We start from the raw sequence: 16,659 nt of genomic DNA, 5'->3' as shown, positions 1-16,659 counted from the left end.
TTTTGATGGTGCAGATTTATTTAAGGCACAAACATTTTCCATCAATTACCATTAGAATGAAGGATATGATAAGTTCCACAATGAGACATTACAAGCAGGCTAAATATACAGTAATCCGATAAATATGTGCATAAAAATCAATGGATTTTCGATTAGGGAAACTATAACAGATGTTTGTGGAGGTGTATTTTTAAATCCTCACAAGATTACAAATGAGTAGCAATTCCTCATAAAACGAACAAAGCCGGTGTTGTCATGTCAAGAGCTTTAATCATACATAGAAATTTAGCCAACAGTACCATTCAATCAGAATGCTCTATCTGTATGTATATTTAGTGTAGAGATTTATGATTTTCTTTTTTTTTCTGATGAGAAATATCCATTAGGATGATAGAAGCTTTCAGAAATACACTGGATAGATCAGAGAGAAGACTGAGTACATGACTAAGCTGTAACACCTTGGATTATAGTTGTTGACATTAATCTCTGGTTTCTGAACCAGTGTCAATCTTCATGGATATTTTTTTTAACTTTAACTTTATTTGAAGGCTTTCAGGAACTAAAATAACTGCACTGTGTCCTACGATGGAGAACATCCCGACAGCCTTCTACAACAACTCTTTTTTTTAAAGACCTAGTCGAAGCCACGATTAACTTGGTCATAATGACACGGCTTAGAAAACAAAGGGTGAGCTGGAGTGGAGGACTTTACTGCTATGTGTCATATTATAGGCATAAAAAAAAAAGAAAAATCAATCCATCCATCCACTTCTCTAGCTGTACATCCATCAATCCGAACATCCAACCTATAATAAAACACCACCATGGAACACACTAACTGTGCTGTTTGTGCTATCTTTGAAGCGCCACAACAACAACTCCAACCGTCTAGAGTCCCAAGCAGAGAACAGAACAAGTACAAGACAGAAGGTGGAACAAGTATTTATCCTACAAATCCCAGAAGCATTTATTCTGAAGTCCATCCTTTCCTTTTAAGAGTAGATGAGTAACGCCACATGTGGATTTGGCAGGCCGCTACCGTGACTGAGACCGAGTCGCCTTCTTGTTTCCTTTTCCCTCCAAAACATCTGAAGCTGCGTCTTGTGGACTTTAAGAGTAAGGAACTTCACTTCCAGAGCTGGAAAAGATGGAAGTTACAGCGGTAGCATCGTGGCAATCAATGCGCAGTCATGCGCAGAGACAGAGACTGTGTGGGTGTGCACGTGTGAGGCGTTAAGGCTGGGAGGGAGGCTGCTGCTGCGGTGCTGCGTGATGTGACATGGCCGCCGGCGAGGACATGGACTGGACCATGGGCTGGGCCGGTGGGGGAAGTGGAGGTTGGACCTGCTGGGCCCCTGAGTGCGTGTTAGGAGAGGGCGGTGGTGTTGGACGTTTGAATTTGTCAGGACTGGTGCTCCTTCTTGGGGAGGGCCTCTGTTTTAGAAAGAAAGAGCAACAAGAAAGGAAGAAGATTAAAGACTTTATATGAAAAAAAGTCACATTTAGAACGGCAGTTTCATTTGGTCTGAAGTTGCCATGCCTAACATGTTACTACACCTCTGTTGTCACAGGCTGGTGTCCTCAGGCATTAAATATAGCCCTGGCTGACACACTGGATCCAATGAATGGGTCATTACCAGGCCTCCTATGATATGCTTCTACCTTTGGATTTAAATGTGTTAAAAGAGGGGCCCATCTAATTCAACACCAACTTCTTTAGGGTCAGAGAGCTTCTTTAAAGTTTCAACATTGGGTCTAAATGAAAACCTATTTTTAGAACCAATGACTACAAACTAGAGCGGGGGTCGACAACCCGCGGCCCCGGAGTCGCATGCGGCTCTTTAGTGTCCCCCTTGCGGCTCCCTGGAGATTTTACAAAAATGTATGAAAATCGATTTATTTTGTTTGTTTGTTTTAATATGGTATGCAAAAAATGTATCATGTTTTCCAATGCTGTAAACATTTGTATAATAAATAAATTTAAACAATAATTTGCGTCATAGCCATGGAGATCAGTGGCCATAACTTGGAACCAGCGTGGCGCAGTGCCAGGCAAATATTGCAGCAGGTGTGTCTCAGACCATGGTTTCTAAAGGAAAAAAGGAAGATCGCTGATGACAAAAGAGGATTCAAAGAATGGACCAAATCATTTGCTTTCAATATAAATGCAGAAGGATGGCCTTCATTTTTGCTTAGTAATGAGAGGTTGTCAAAAAATAAAAATTAAAATTTGGAAAGGCATTTCCAGGGAAGGCAAGCTAAATATGCAGCCGACCACCAAGCTGGGAGTGAGAGAAAAAGTGCGATTGCAGAACTTCTGGATAAATTAGAGGAGAGCAAAGATATATGGATAGATAGTGGATTGCATCTCCAATACTGCTGCTAGTTTGGTTGCAAGGATGGAAAACCGTCCACAGATCAAACAGGTAGCGCTCTGATGCAGGTATGTGAACTTTCTTCCATTTTCCCCCCAAATCCTAAAAATATAAATAACACCAAGATGGTGACAGAGGATGTGAGATTTCAGTTCCTGCTTCGTTCCTCATGACTCAATCAACTCTTCACAACAGAAACAAGTTTACCATAGAAACATTTATCGTGTTTTTATCATTTCATCAATGCAACAAAACCCGCGAAGTGAAGCGAAGTGCGGTTAAGCGATGCCAGATGAAGCAGCGCACGGTGAGAGCATTCACGACTCCTCCCTCACCTCATGCTGCGATGTGAAATTTGCTCCAGGATAAACATTTAATCATAAATGCTTATTATATATTTAAGCCCAGATACTGCTTTTCTATAGTGGGATAATGCACTTAGAGCCCGTGTTGCCATAAGAGGCATATATAAAACTTTTACATTTTTGCGGCTCCAGACATTTTAATTTTTTGTTTTGGTGGTCCAATATAGCTCTTTGAGCATTTTGGGTTGCCAACCCCTGAAATAGAGTTTGGCAATATGTTTTAAAAATTTAATCTTTGATTCCTTCTAATTGATGGGTTTTATAATAAAATAGGAAAACGACGTATATCGCCCAAAAACTAGCCTTTAAATCAATCATCTGGGAGGTGACCTCAGTTTGAACTGAAGCTGTGAAACATGCTTGTAATATAAACATGTTCCACAACAAACACGATATAACACTAAATGTTTTCAGGCAGTGGTATCACGCAGACATAGTTTATCGGAGATGAATAAACATCCAAGAACAAAAAGTTATAAAGTGTTGAACTGATGTCAATCATATCTATTGGAGGCCAAGGAGTGGATTTGTGCGGTCCTACTGCAAACATTAAAACAAATAATCCTTTAAAGCAGCATTAAATAAAAGGAAGCCATCTTCTCAACAATAAATCAGGAGGAACATGATAAGGTAAAGACTTCTCCCTAAGATGCTAACGATTTAAATATTGGGATGTTTTTGTTTTAGTGAAACTAACTTTAATCCATCTACACCTCTTCAGATTTTATTATGTTTTTTTGAGGTGGGTTGTATTGTGCAGCTGTCTGCAACCTGCAATCCTGTAGCCCCCAATCTATTTTGTTGTTCTTCACAGTGAAATTTAACATGTTTGCACCCCAGACAGATGAAATATTTCTGATAAAATACTGAAGCGATGTATGAGTTGGTAAAAGAGACTTAAACAAGTTACAGTCCGACAGTTTAAAAGCCTTTTAATGAGAAGCCAAAGTGACCAGAATAACATTAATATAAAGGTGTTGCAATCAAAACAGAATCTAAAAATAAAACTGCTGAATAGGGTTATTTGCCAACCCGGAACAAAGCTGTATATTGAAACGTGAACAGAGCCATATAAAGAGATATGCTTGTTAAACAGGGAACACTGATTTTGTTATCAACCAGTTATATAAAAAAAATGCACATGCAGGAGCATTTATGAGCTGCAGAAGGTTCTTCAGGTATCAATGTTACAGGGCAGCCATATCTGAACGAAAATCAGGAGTTTTCCTTGGCAGGTCTCCGTTTGGAAAATTTGCCTGAAATACTATATGAGAAGTGCTGTGTTCCTGACAGGATGGTGCTGCTTTATGTCTGAACTGAGACTGCTATTAGATCTATTCATCACATAAGAATGAATAGATTCCTACTGTTAAATTACAGCTGGGGCAGAAATGCCCATTAGAGTCGTCGTTTCCAGTAGAAGTTGCATAGTTTCAAGGTAAGCTACTGACATCATGATTTTACAAGAATTGAAACAGTCTGCTGATCCTTTGGTCCACAGTCCAGGAGACTGAATCACCAGAGGCCCTTTATTTAGCTGCCGCTTTATTGCCATTTGCTTTGTATCTGATAAAAGGCCCTATAGAAGGACACTTTATTATACTCCTACTCTGCTGAGCTTCTGTAGATAGAGGTGGTCCACACTAATTACTCTAAGCCTTAAAGAGAGGCTTCGTTTTTTTTTTTTTTTTTTTTTTTATCTTACAGACACACCCAGTGCCCGCTAGCCTCCACAGAAGAAAAATACATCAAATACTAACATTGTAGACAAATACTTGCTTAATATTTAAAAGGAAAAAAAACAAAACAAAAACAGATTTTTATTGCATAAATACAGCCATTTTCTATGCTTATTTTTTAATAAAAACATTATTTTTTTTACCTGTATCACTATATTTTTTAAATGTTAGCCGTTTACACTTTCATATATTTTAGCTGGTTTTAATAATAATAAAAAAAAAACGAGAAAGAAAGACGAGGTGAATATGTAAGTGTTAAAATACAAAGCATTACCAGCTAATTTCTTTTTGAAGAAAATGGAATTGAATGATTGTTTTTCTTCTTCTTTTAATACCAAAGTAAAACAAAGCAGGAACAAAGAAAGGAAAAGAAATCAGTTAAGTGGTTTAATGTAATTTTGGGGGCAGAAATATGTGCTTTATTTCTATTGCTCACTGAAATCAGAGGCACCAATCTCTGCTCATATTGAAAAAAAACCCCAAAAAAACTCTTAAACCATGGATACCCTAAAACGTAAACAAAAAACACTTTATGTGGCTCATAATGTAATTTATAAGTTAAAATGATAATATGTAAGCATTAGTTTGCTGGGATGCAGGAATCAACAATGTTATGTAATGAAACAGTGTCCCTGAACTGCTTAACCCCCAAATATTCTGAATAAGCAAGAAGAATCAGGATTAGACATTCTTAGAGACGCATTACTGTGGCTCAAAGGGAAAAACCAGATCTGTTCTTTGATAAAACCAGCTAAAATTGTTCCTTTCATGCCAATTAAGTAAGTCAGGATATGTTAAGAAAGTAGGCTGTAGGCTCTTTATAGTTTACCTCTTATCTTTCATTGAACCATCTTAAACCTCTTTATGCTCTAGAAACAGTGCACATAGACTTTCCTTACTGCCAACTTCTATTTCATTATTTGGAAACCAAAGGTACCATAAGTCTGTCCTTGAAGACTGGTATCCTGCATGTTTCATCAGCTCAACAGACCTTAAACAATGAATGAGTCACAAGCAGAGTCCAGTAGAACTGGATGACATGGGGTGGAGCCAAGTCCTCTCTTTGATTGAGCCATGTTGGAGCAGAGACATCTAAAGCATTCAGGACTGAGCCTTTAGGATGCTGTTGTTACTCTAAAAAGCTACACAAGACTTTTTAAAGAAATGGGTATAATTATCAGACTAAAAAGATTAGTCATATTCTTCCTTGTGCATTGATATTAGTGCATGTTGCTTACCGCTACGGCATGAGAAGAGCTTCCGTGAATGTGCAGGGCGGGGGTGTTGTAGTGGGAAATGGAAGCTCTGGACAGCGTTGCTGGAGGCGTGAAGCCTACTGTGTGTGTTCCATATGAGAGCCCTGTGAGACAATTTGTGGGGAAAAAGACAAAAAAACAAAAATGAAATTAAAAGAATGATGCATTTTTTGTCACATGACGTAACATTACTGTAGAAGCAACCATTCAACAAATAATGGTGACTATAACTACATTCTACACTGCAAAAACAATCTAGAAATAAGTTAAAATGTCTTAAATTAAGGGTAAATGCACTTAATTTGAGTAGGTCAAGATAATTTGACAATGGAATGAGTATTTGTACTATTATAATAAGATAATTAGATATCAACATGTTATTAGACAATGCAATTGTTTTTTTCTTATTTTAAATCCAAATTGTTTTGTTACATCTGTTAAGTGTCTCACTTCCTTCCCTAAATTCAGGAAAAAATGCACCTATTAAAATGTCTAAACTTTCTGTCCTTGTCTATATTGTGATCAGAGGTTTGTTAACATTTTGAAAACGTACAAGACACATCTCTTCAGTATCTTTACTCAGTCACATCCAACATCATAATAGCTTGTTTATAAACGTTTGCACCAGGTTAGACACAGGGCAATTAATATACAACTTTTATTACAAAGATAAAACTTGGATCAAAGATAAAAGGGCTCTTAATTGACACCAAAGGTACTTTTTATTACATTTTGTACTTACCGGGTGATATGGGTCGACTCGAGCTGGGGGAGGGGGTGTAGGGGATGGGGCTGGACACCGTCCTCGCTCGCAGACCTTGTGACATCTCATTGAAGTATCTGAGAGGATCAGACGACCTTGTGAAAATGAATTGGTTTCAAGCCCAAAACATCATTCTCAATTCATATACAGATGGCGATAAAGGCATGAAGTAATATGCTAAGATCTAATCGCAACGTTCAAAACGAGGGGAGCTGGATTAGTGGTATAAAGGCAAACAGGAGATTACTTTCAAGTCTGTCTGAAACGCAGCAGATTACCTTACATATGGTGCTCATTCTAACATGCTTCAATATTGCTAACCTGCAATAAACACTCCGGTTCCTATTGACTTTTCCCCCCCTGACTGTTCAATATAAATTAGTTTTGCCTCTGTCCCTTTTGCCTTCCGGAAACGGATATTTCCTTAATAATAGAGAGTGATGTGATTGGCTTTTGCTATCTCACGTTACACCTCGCAAAGATAAAAATGTCAGCAAGTGACCTAGAACGCCTTGGTTTACTTTCTGTCATTATCATCATATCACCTAGTTGGTTCTCAACAGTCTGTGGCGTCAAAGGTGTGCCACGCCCTACAACTGAAACTTATAACAAGCAGCTGAAGCCAAAACATGCAGAGAAAATCTAACAACCTAATGTTCTATTCATCAAATCTCTTTTTTAAACAAGCAGCAATATGGCTGCGGTTGATGCAAAACTATAGCCTTAGATTTTTTTATATTTCACAGAAAACTAAAGCAGAACCATATTTTTTTTGTTTTCATGTAAAAAAAACAAACAAATAAAGATGTGCATTTATCATGAATGCAGCCAAGAGTAATCACTTAAGACAAAAATGCTGGTTTCAAATTAAGATATCTGACTGTTTAGAGGATTTTTGTGGTTTGAGGAGGCACAATCTAACATTTGTCTTGAATATCTGAACATAACAGGAAATCATCTGGGTAAAGCTTATGTGCCCAGGTTATTTTTAAGAATGCCTTTCAGATGTAAAATGATTACACAGTTCGAACACGCTGTTCTTAACCGCACAGAAAGTACACTTTGATGTGGTCTTTGCAGAGGAAGACACACTCCTCAAACACAAATGTGGATTACCCAGTAAAAGTATTAATACTTCCTAAATTCTTTCACTTTTTGTCATGTTACAACCATAAAAACAAAGCATATTTTACACATTTAAAGAAAAATGCATAAACAAAGTAGTAAATAATTGTTAAAATAAGGGAGGCACCGTTTTCAGACGTTTTACCAAAATAAATACCCAAGAATTTCAGCTTACATTTTTCGCCCCTCCCCCTTTACTCAGATACCAACAATTAAGGATCCAGTGCAAACAAGTGTCTGATGATGTCATCTAATTAGTAAATAGTTAGCCTGTCCATAATTTAATGCAAACAATAATAAAAGTGTTCTCTGATGGCTTCAGAGGTTTGTTAGAGAACAGTAGTAAAGATTAACCATCATAAAGACCAAGGAGGACAGCAGACAGCTAATGGAGAAGCATAATTATGAAATAAAACAATATTCCAAGCTTTAAACCACAGTTTCTGAACCCTGGCCTACATGTTATAAGTGTTTCCCTGCCTCCACACAGATGACCTAAAAAAAAAAGGTGATTTTACAGCATTAGATCAGGTGTGCTTAAGGTAGAGACATCTAAAATATGAAGTTGTTGGTTTATGTGTTCAAGGTTTATGTGTTAGCATTTTTTATGCTAAGGTAGTATTTAGCAAGGAGTTTGCCACAAGCTACATAGGGCAACTGGCAGCCATGTAAAACATTTTGTTCTGATCAGATGCAAATAAAACTGAACTTTTTTTTTTTTGGCCAGTATGTGGTAAAAAATAATAAAAGATGCACATCACCCTGAATACAATAATCCTCCAAGTGACAAATGGTGGTGGTAGAGGCATGCTGTGTTGATACGTTTATATTAGCAGGAAAAAAAGATGGTCAGGACCGATGAGGGGAGGAGTTAATAAAGGCAAACCTGGTGGAAACCCTTTTAAAGGCCGCCAAAGACCTCCAATTTACCCCTATCCATCTGCACTGAGAAGCCCTTAGGAGGTAAAGGAGCATGTGCAGATCACATAATAAAAGCCAGAGATAAATATGGCAGTTAGACCAAAAGTTCTTATCGGGAAGATTTTGTAACTGTTGAAATTGCTTTATTTTTAGTTTTTGGCATGAAGATATTTTTAATCAATTATATTCAATAACTGGATAGTAGACTACTTTTTTTGCATACTTTGATACATTTGTTTTTTAATCATTATGTTTTGGTTAAAGCAACATTTGCAGCTCTGTGGTTGATCCCAGATGTGAAAGGTCTTTTAGTTTAAGCAAATCTCTCTCTTCAGTCAGTTGGTTTGAAAATTGGGATTCTGTGATTCTTTAGTTCCAGTTGGAGGTGATTTCTGCAGTTTGACAAAAAAAGAAATTGAGTCAAATTTTCACAGCATGCCATCTGCCCGCAACTGCCCTCCATTGGTGTTTGGAAGATGTGCAAATGCTTTTATAGATTATAATTGCAACGAAGTTCGCAGCACAGCCAAGCTGGACACAGAGTAAATACGGGGTACGATTGAAACACATTCTTGAATTTTAACGAATGGGATGATAGACGGACATAAATCTAGCATATTGTTTCCAGATGTTCTCCAGTTCCTGCCACATACAGACATTTTCACTAAAAGACGCTCCTAGTCTCATAATTTACAGTAAAGATTGGATTCTTAACAGTGCAGTGTGCCATTGTCATAGGGCCACTCCCACACACAGAACTTATTAATGTAGTGGAGGACAAAAATGCTGACATCCTGGGTGCTTCCATTTCTAAAGAGGAACACTGGAGCTGCAACCTCCACTGCGCCTTTAACAGCATTAAAAGGTGGAAAAGGCTTATCTCTGTAGTTACTTTCTGCATCCACTGTGCCTTAAAAGCACGGGTGCTTCTATCCGCAATGAAGATGGTTCAGCTAACTACAGGTTTTGACTGGTGAGCTAAATGCATATTAACATCACATTAATCAGATTTCTATTTTAAAAAACTTTAGAAAACCTTTGTACCTTTTTCCCCCTGTGCTTCAATGTTGTGCTCCATTTGTTCTGTTTTATTACATAAAAACCCAATAAAAAACACTGCAGTTTAAGGTCAGAACAGCACGAAATACAAAAGCTCCATGAAGTGTGGATGTCTGCATGATAATTGTTTTCTATCCGAAAGAGAGGAAGCTATATTGAACGCCTAGTTAACCTTATAATGGCGGTCTTACTATATAAATCATCTATTAGTTTTTTTTTTTAACTTTTCCAGATCTTGACTTATTTAAATTTCAAGTTCAAACTTATAGGACAATAAGCAGAATGCTTTCATTTATTATGATCTTCCAATTCATCAGCAAGGACCCTCACAATATCAGACTTATCTACAGATATTACTGTTGAATATAATTTTGTACTAACCTAATGTAAAAACTATTTTTAAACCAAGTGATATTCTGTACTGTGATATGTAGCATTTTTTCACCTCTCATCATCCATCTCCAGACTGGATTCACTCTCAGACAGTTGCCTGCATAGAGCCTCCCTGCGCTCCATCTCTCTCTGAAGCTTTCTTTGCAACCGAATGTTCTCCTCCCGCATCTGCCGCTCCTCTTCTATGTACTGGGCCCGCTTCTCAGTGTCTAGACAGAAACATATATATATATATATAATAACAGCTTTATATAATATACAGAGCACCCAAATCAACTGAGTCAACCGACTAGCACACAAAAACATCTATCTGAAAGTGGTGAACAATGTCCCAGTAAACTCAATACAACCCATTGTGTGCATTACACTGCTGTTGCTTTTCCAGCTAAGAAGTGGGTCAATGCCAGGCTTTAATAACACAGCTGGTTTAGAAGACAAACAAAGAGGAATGCTGTGACTCCTTATCCTAGCGTCCTTTACCTCAAGTTTGTTAAAAAAAAGTTTGTGTTATATCTCCATCTAGTGGTAAGAAGGAGCGCAGACAAAATCCAAGTTACAGAATACAGCCTCCCAACAGTAGCTGTATTCTCCTGTGTTGTGATGTCACTGCTACCTTTTTTTAAATAATTAATATAAATGATGCCCTCATAAAATTATATGTAGAGATAGCATTATTATTTTAGTCATTTGTAAAGTTAGGACAAAAGAGCGTGCAAAACTTCATGTCACAATCCAACACTGATATCATTTTGAATAGACAACATAAGAAAAAGTAACACTGGGTACAAAAAACTGTTCACCTTTGTTTACCAGTTAGTTTTACTAATAATGGATTAATATTGAATGCCAACCCCACACCTGCAGGACAGCGAGCACTTACGCTGCAACTCAGTGGTACGCAGACTTTTCTTGAGTCTTTCCACCTCATTCTTCAGGAAGCGGATATGCCGCATCATGTTCTCTGGTGAGTCTATTTCCATGGAAACATCTCGAGGAGAAGGAGGAGCTGATACAGGCTGGTCCAACTTCTCTTGAAGGATTCTAGTTGAATAGAAAAGGCTTTATTCATTTACTTAAAGATAAAAACAAAACATATTGCTACTGAAGTAACTATAAAAAAAGAACAGCATGACCCTTAAGAACTTTAACATTTTCAAAACAAATGTAGTCCTATTGAGCTGTGATAAAATGCTGCAAGGATTTACATTAGTTCCAAGACTTTTTATTTCTAGATGCTGTTTATTAGATTAAATAGACAAAGTTTTTTGAATGCTGTAGCTCTGTCTACAGAAATTAAAACGTAAGATACCAAAGGGCTAACATAATTTAATTATAAAATTGCATTTCTGCTTTTACAAATAAAAACTTGGAACTGATTTACAAATATAAAATATGTGTGTCTCAAGCTTCTGTATAACATTTAAGACATCTTTGCTGTGAACAAAACTTTAATTAGAGATGTCCCAATCTGATATTGATATTGGAAATTGGTTTGATAAAAGCCAAAAGATGTATATTAAAATATTTTGGCCTGCAACTAAAGTCTCTGATCTAAGCAAGCCGACAGAAAGAGTTTATCCGGGAAATCCTTGATTTTAATCACAGCCAGCATGATAAAACTCGTCTAGATAGCTATCTTATTTACATTTTTTAGAAAACGGATTATGTTATTTGTCGAGAGCAAAAGAGGTCTTATGCTAAAGGACTGACCTTGTTGCCAAAAAAGAAATGTCCAGTGTTTGGAGACAACAGGTTAGGTAAAAATTTTTTTTTAAACAATTTGCTATATAAGTTACATTGATTTTTCAAACCAGCAACACACCATCCTGAAGGATCTATCTTTATTTTAACATCTTTGTTTAAACAAAGCCGCTGCTGATTTTATTTTCTACCTTTTCTCCGCCTCCAGTTTGTCCATCCGCTTCCATAGCCTGTTGACAAGTGCTTCTTGTTCTTGCTCTAACGTGTTCTCAAGGTCAATCTTCTCCCTCCTCAACTGGAAATGGAAAACAAAGAAATACATTTCAGAAAAAAACAAGATGGTGCCAACTGAATGCGCACTCACAAAAAAAAAAAATCTGTCTTCAAACCAAAGGACAACACCCTAAGAAAACTTTCCGTATAAAGAGATCTACATACATCAGACTAAGACTTATCACACATGTTTAAGAACGCATCAATCCTTCAGGACATGACGTTCTCTGCAGATGCTGGATGAGGTCTTCTTGTGCACAGGAGTCCTCCATTACGTCAAAGTAGTCTGACAGTTTAGAGCATTAACAGACATCCACACAGAAGTCATGGTTGTTTATCATAACCATGGCAGGACACAGGGATCCTGAGCGGAACATGGGGGCATACGGTTACAGAAGAACGTTGTGTCCAAGAAACTGAAGCAGAACTGGTAGAGAGAATTTCTAGTGAGTAATTAACTGTCTCCGGTTCTTGCAGTCCTTGTTAAAACCAGAAAAAAATACTTCATAAATCTTTAGAAAATAAAAAGCCATGCTTTCCAAGTGACAAAAACTCTCCTTATTAAAGCCCCTGGCAGAGTAAAAGCAATATGCACGGCACACACCCCTAAGGCAAGGGGTCAGAGTTGAAACTCCAAATTGCAACCAGACTCAGCAATGTAGACTGTTGCAAAATTGAAGAAACTGGCTTGTTTTGCTGGTGGGTGTGTGTACCTGTCATTCTGTAAAAGCTCTAGCATTCTGATCCCTGAGGGGGAGGAGGAGACTGAGCAGCGAAAAGGAGCCCAAGACAAGAATAATATGACAGCCTGCTGGTTTGTTTGGAAAATTTACAGGAAGTTTTCTGAAAATATAAACAGACTGGGCTTAAGGAGCACAAAGTCATCAGCTCATAGCGGTGGGTGCAAAAACTGATGGTGGGCGACCCTTTTGGATGGACCTGCTAGAACATCTCCACTAACTGTGGAACAACGGTAGTGTGCAGAGAGAACACTTCACAAAACACAGAGGGTGTTTCCACCATATAAACAGCTGAATCCAGGTATGCTTATGGCCTCGGCCTCAAATGTAGCAATGCTCATCGAAGGCCTACAACAAATTTATTTGATCAAATCACAGCATATGTCTTCAAAATTCTTCAAAAAGTCTTTGTCTCTGCAGGAATTTTTAAAACTATAATCAGGCTTTTAGGTTCCTTTAATATTAATGGATTCCTTCTCTCCGAGTAGCATGGTTGCTTATACTATGCATTATCAGATCCTTATCCTAACTTAAATGTTGTGAATAAAAAAAAAAAAACAGACCAAGAGTCTGCGAAATTCTTCTCAGGCTTTTCCAATCATGTTTAAAAGCTGATTAATCTTAGCATGCTAGAAACTGAGAATGGCAAAAAAGAAAAGCCTCTTTTTGGCATATGAAAGCATCCCAATCCATTATGGCTTCAGTGTGAGGTTGTGGTGAGAATAAGGCCACAGTCATTGCATGAATAATAGTACTATGGTCGATATAAAAAGATACAATAAGATCTTTGTTTTTGGCAAAACTAAGCTGTATTTACTGAAGAAAGACAAAAAGAATTGGATTATGTAGAGCAAGCTATAGGCAGCTGATATACCTTAATCTGCTAAAAAATACCCATTGATTATTAAAAGAAAATGCTTCAGTGAAGTTCAGAGTCTGATGCTACCACATATAAAAATATGTTGAGGGAAGAACTATGGATAAGATTCCAGCTAAGGCATTGAAAGTCAAGCTGAGTTAAGGGACAGGTTGTATCTACTCAATGCTTCTGTCTCCAAAGTACGAAACTCTACCTGTTCCAGAGTCAGCTGCTTTGAGATGGTTTCGTTCTCCATCTTCTTGATCTTCTTCATTAACTTGTTGACCTGAAACTCCTGTTCTTGCTCCAAATGCTGCTCCAACTCCGCCTTCTCATGTTGAAGCTAAAATACAAAAAAAAAAAAAACACAGAGGGAGGGAAAAGACAAAGGAAACCAGGCAATGAAAAAGGATCAGCTAAGTTTAAAAAAAAAATAATAATAATAATAAACAATTGGAATTTAAAAAAAGGGTTTAGCTTAATTTAGACAGGGATAAGTAATGATTTTCAAATCACAGAAATTTTAAAAACCCATGAAAATAACTGAATTTGGTAAAGTGTGTCTGTCCACAAATAATGAAGCAAATGGGATCATTCGTATGGGCAAATCAATTCAATGGCAGTTTCACTTTCCTAAAAAAAAAAAACTTTATTAACAAGTAAACTGATTGAAACCAAAAGATATTGGCATTTTCAAACAGTGTTAATCAAATCCGACTGTAGCTTAAACCACCGGTTTATGGTGAGCTAAAAGCATCAACATCCGTATGCACAGCCTCAGAAAAAGTGCCATAATAAACCTCTTAACAGGGCAAACTTTTTAGTATTAATCTCTGACCATTCTTCAGATCACTCACTTGCATAAGTTTCCTTGACAGTTCATTTGTGAGAAATTCTTCCTCCTTTTCATAGTTGACTGCCAAGGTCTCTTTCTCCTTCTGGAGAGCTTGGATCTTCTTGAACAAGGTGTTGCTGATGAATTCTTCCTCCTGCTCTGCTCTTGCTTGCTGTGCAACATAAAACCCAGGAAAGTGCCAGAAAAAAAAAATCAGTTGAACAGACTCTTAGCATCCTGGCACAGCACAGTGCTTCCATCTTTATCCTAATTAAACTGGAACAGCAAACCAATGAGCATAACCATGAATGCAGGTGGCTTTGATTCCACATGGATAATACAGACCTGATACTACATTGACAACAAATGGAATTCAAAATTCAACAATATATACAACAGTTAAGGATTTTATTAGGGCTGAAACAATTAATCGGATTAATCAATTATTGAAATATTTGCCATTTAATTTAGTTACGAGATTCGTTAAATGGAATGTAAAGACTAATACGTGCCTTTAGCTGACAGAACAACCCACATAGAGAACTAATTATATCAAAAATGTAAAAAATATATAAACATTTTGCACTTCTGTCAATATGCTCTATCCAGAGGCATTAATGCCTCTTTAAGGTTATGTTGTAGCCAAAAAATGTGTTTCTTTCACTCTGTGTTTTTTATGAATTTCTCATAGAAGCTTTTTTGTTATATTTCTTAATATATTGGGGGAAGTTAGCATTTCTTGTTATACATTAACATATCCATTAAAATATCCATATTTTTTTAATGTTACAAAGATAATTTGTATTGTCCTGGATTCCAATAACACTATTGGCCTGAAATTTTGATTTTCAAAGTATTTCACCGAGTGCCCTATAAGGCGTTAAGGTACCTTTGGCTATCCGATTATTAATCAATTAATTGAAAAGAAAAAACATAAATATTAATCGATTTACAGCAAAAATGGAGTAACCAACTTTGAGGGGAATAAATCTTTGCTGCAAAAAGAATGTCAGAACATTAGAAACCATTGAAAAACAGATTATGGGGATCCACTAGAACTGGCTACAGATAAGTCAGTGTTTTTTTCCAGTAAGTGAGAAGGTATAGCTTTAGAGGGCGAGGTTATAATGAAAGGAAAGCAGCACTAGAGGGTGGCATGTGAAACCCAACTGCTAGCATTACAGTGTGATCATACTTCTGTCCTTGCCACTCTCATCCGCCCCATCTCTCATTCTTTAGCACCCTCATGATTAAAAAGTGCTTTATCAAGCAGTGACAATATACCAACTTTGCAATATGAACGAAACAACATTCCCCAATATTTCTATGGGGTGAAAGAGGAGCAGAGGAGTTGACCTCGCCATGTTAATAGGTTGGTATTTCGCTACGTCGTAAAGTTTGGCCTAGATATACCCCCATCCATCCATCCAGCAGATCGCTTACACATAACTGCGAAGCTTTGGCTCATTAACCCCGCATGGAGACATATCAAGCGTCACCATGTGCCAGAATTACTGCTCGGCTATTTGTCAACTCATCTATCCTAACCTTATTGGAAATAATGAATGACACTACACTGAGTAATCAATTAGCAAACAATTTAAAAGTGGTGAACGTGCCTTTGTGCTAGCGATAACGTAGCATAACAAAGCAAAGTAGCTGCCAGTCATTGCCCGACTACCTTGCAAACGTTACCCTGCTGGCTAATTTAGCAACAAGCTAAGTGATAGCAAAGCTAGCAAAACATCCACCGTATGTGTTCACCATTAAGTAATATCACCAAATGACGGTCCATTCTTTCAAGAACGAACCAGTCCTAACTGAATTAATACCAACAGCCACGGTTAACCGAAAGACAAATGCTAAATAGTCGAATCATAACAGCATGTAGCTAGTTAGCTGGCTAACATTACTCACAATGGTGACGCTAGCTTTGCGGAGGTCCCGATTCTCCTCCTGCAGGGCTTTACACTTTAGTTTAAACGTCTCCAGCTCGATTTTCAGAACTTTGTTCTCTTGTTGTAACGATGCAAGACGGTTCGTTAGCTCCTCCAAGCGAAACTGTGAAATGACTATACTTGGTTTCCCAGAATTTGAAGCGGAGGAGGACATCGGGGTGGCCGAGCTGCTCCCCGCTCCGTCAGTGTCGCTCTCGCTCGCGCTGTCCGCCATGGCTGTGCGGCAGTAACTGGAGAGGGAAGGAGGGGAAGAGCACTGGAGCTTGAGCGGTGTGCGCGAGGGGCGAGTACGACAGA

General features: G+C 37.7%; 1 protein-coding gene across 2 annotated transcripts; it reads right to left on the bottom strand.

The window, feature by feature from the left end:
- Positions 1-16,659, bottom strand: LOC119789114 (coiled-coil domain-containing protein 6-like). Of its 2 annotated transcripts, none has more exons than XM_038293890.1 (9): positions 16,322-16,659; positions 14,427-14,576; positions 13,784-13,912; positions 11,889-11,992; positions 10,877-11,037; positions 10,049-10,205; positions 6,478-6,593; positions 5,718-5,839; positions 1-1,434 (listed from the first exon to the last, which is right to left on the bottom strand). In XM_038293890.1, the coding sequence occupies exons 1-9, from the start codon at positions 16,574-16,576 to the stop codon at positions 1,234-1,236; spliced, it is 1,395 nt and encodes a 464-aa protein (XP_038149818.1). In that variant the 5' UTR covers positions 16,577-16,659; the 3' UTR covers positions 1-1,233. The 2 variants fall into 2 exon arrangements, with proteins under 2 accessions (XP_038149818.1, XP_038149819.1); XM_038293891.1 differs by having other exon boundaries at positions 6,478-6,575; positions 16,322-16,658.

This window comes from Cyprinodon tularosa, unplaced genomic scaffold, assembly GCF_016077235.1.
Source record: "Cyprinodon tularosa strain WSP-4 unplaced genomic scaffold, ASM1607723v1 ctg331, whole genome shotgun sequence".
NCBI classification, from domain to species: Eukaryota; Metazoa; Chordata; class Actinopteri; order Cyprinodontiformes; family Cyprinodontidae; genus Cyprinodon; species Cyprinodon tularosa.
Note: the sequence above shows the minus strand (reverse complement) of the source record. Positions and strands in the feature narration are given on the sequence as shown.